This window comes from Buceros rhinoceros, unplaced genomic scaffold (genome assembly GCF_000710305.1).
Source record: "Buceros rhinoceros silvestris isolate BGI_N320 unplaced genomic scaffold, ASM71030v1 scaffold44188, whole genome shotgun sequence".
Taxonomy (NCBI): domain Eukaryota; kingdom Metazoa; phylum Chordata; class Aves; order Bucerotiformes; family Bucerotidae; genus Buceros; species Buceros rhinoceros.
Genome location: NW_010428272.1, coordinates 39,987 through 41,785, shown reverse-complemented (window position 1 = coordinate 41,785; position 1,799 = coordinate 39,987). Strand labels below are relative to the sequence as shown.

The following is a 1,799-nucleotide window of genomic DNA, read 5'->3' as shown; positions in this document are numbered from 1 at the left end:
GTGGGGGGACGGTTCCGTCGGCGAGCGGGGATCCCCGTGCTGGGACGGGTCGCCGGTGGAGGGGGGCGGAGACACCCAAGGGGGACCGGGCTTGGGGCCAGGCTGTGGGTTAGGAGAGCTGTGTGTGAGCCCCCGCCGGCAAGGGCGATTCTCGGCAAACTGGCTGCTCCTGGAAGGGCTTTGTCTTACTGTGGCTTTACCGTAAAGCTTCGAATGTCCCCGTGGTTTGCAGCACTTCCAGTGTCACCTGAGGTTTGCGTCCCTCTGCTGTACACCAGCCTGGGCCTCCCTGCTTCAGAGCTTGACGGGGCGGTGCTGGCAAGGCCCCCGGTTCACACGCAGGGTGCTCGCTTGCTCCGCCGGCTGTCATAAGCGTTTTACGAGCACGGGATGAAATTCCGTCTGTCGTTTGTCAGAGTGTGGCCCTTGTGTGTCTGAGAAATGATTTCCCGTGCCAGTGTCCCGTTTGTGTGTGCGTTTTTGATGCTGTCACGGCTTGTTTGACTACGGGCGAGTTGTGCACTAAGTGGTTATATCAGAGCAGGTGTTTGGGACGCTGCGCTCCTGAAGGCACGTGCCTCAAGGTAGAAAGCACTGGGTCTCACTGTACAGCCAGAATTAGTAGTCCTTGGCTTTCTGAGTGCCCCTTACTTCATAAGACAGCTAGAGAGTGAACCTGCCTGGTTCCACAGTGTTGGCAGGGTGCAGGTGTGCTTTTCCACTTAACAGCTGATGCTCAGATAGGGGTTTAATTGCCTAATTAAGACTAAATACATGTGGATATTTTGCCTGCTGATCTCCCCCCTACCCCTCTCTTTCTTTTGCAGAGCCTGGATTTCTGGAGGCTGCTCTATGCTCTTCTGAAACAAATCCACAGAGGGAAGTGGACAGAGTCTGATGCTATAGGTAACTGAGTTGGTCTGGCTGAATGTGCAGTTTCCGTCTGTCCCAGGGAGATACTGGGGATGGTTTTGTAGCACCTCTTCTTTGGCTTCTTGCTCCCTGTCAGGAATGCTTCGTTTTGAATACCTGTGCCACCGGCTTATGGTTGTGTCACAGCGGTACAGGCAGGTTTACTTCTCTTCGGCTTGCTTCATCCAGGCAGCTGGAATGGTTCTTGCGTCTTCTAGGGGCTCTTGCTTCCCTTTGTCATTTTACTGCAGGTAAATCTTTGCAGTGATCTTATGCTTTCTCAGCATCTGCAGAAATAATTACAGAAATAGGTATTTTTTTTTCCTTTTGATTCCTTCTTTCCCCATTCCACGTGCAACACGTGATTCTGTGGTTAACTATCAAGCTCTGCGTCAGAGCCATGCATTAGAGCGTATGAACCATAAAGGCAGTGCTTTGGGTTGAAATTGTGAACAAAACGGAAAATGTGTGTGCGTGATTATTTTAGAGGGACCACGAATATCTCTATGGATGGGGCCGCTACTCCAGAGAGAAGCTGAGTGCAGGTTGGCTTCTCACAGCGATGGAGCACTATTTACTTTTTCAATGTATGTTGTTCTGTCCTGAAAGATGTCTGCCTAGAGCCCTTTCATTGGCAGAGGAAGTTCTCGGAATGGGATTGTCTGTGATGGAGAAAGGTCTCCTCAGACCAAACCACTTAAAATCCACTTTTGCCCTTGAAAGCAAAAACGCACCATCCCTAAACAATGTTGTTTAAGCCCCTGGAGAGCTGGGAATCTGATGACTCTGTAAACGGAGTTAAAAAAGGCAAAGCATGGTGGAACGTGGAGCAAAATCGACATAGTTTTGCTGGCGGCTCAGCAGGGAATCAGCGGGGTTCGGTGGTA

General features: G+C 51.1%; 1 protein-coding gene across 1 annotated transcript in view; it reads left to right on the top strand.

Annotated features, from left to right (window-relative positions):
• Positions 1-827: 827 nt before the first annotated feature.
• LOC104498776 (uncharacterized protein C14orf80-like) overlaps positions 828-1,799 on the top strand; it is a gene marked incomplete at both ends in the record, with an annotated part of 25,794 nt that continues 24,822 nt past the window's right edge. Inside the window, one exon of the mRNA XM_010142195.1 lies at positions 828-906. Within this exon, the coding sequence (XP_010140497.1) occupies positions 828-906 (79 nt within the window). The remainder of the gene's footprint in view (positions 907-1,799) is intronic.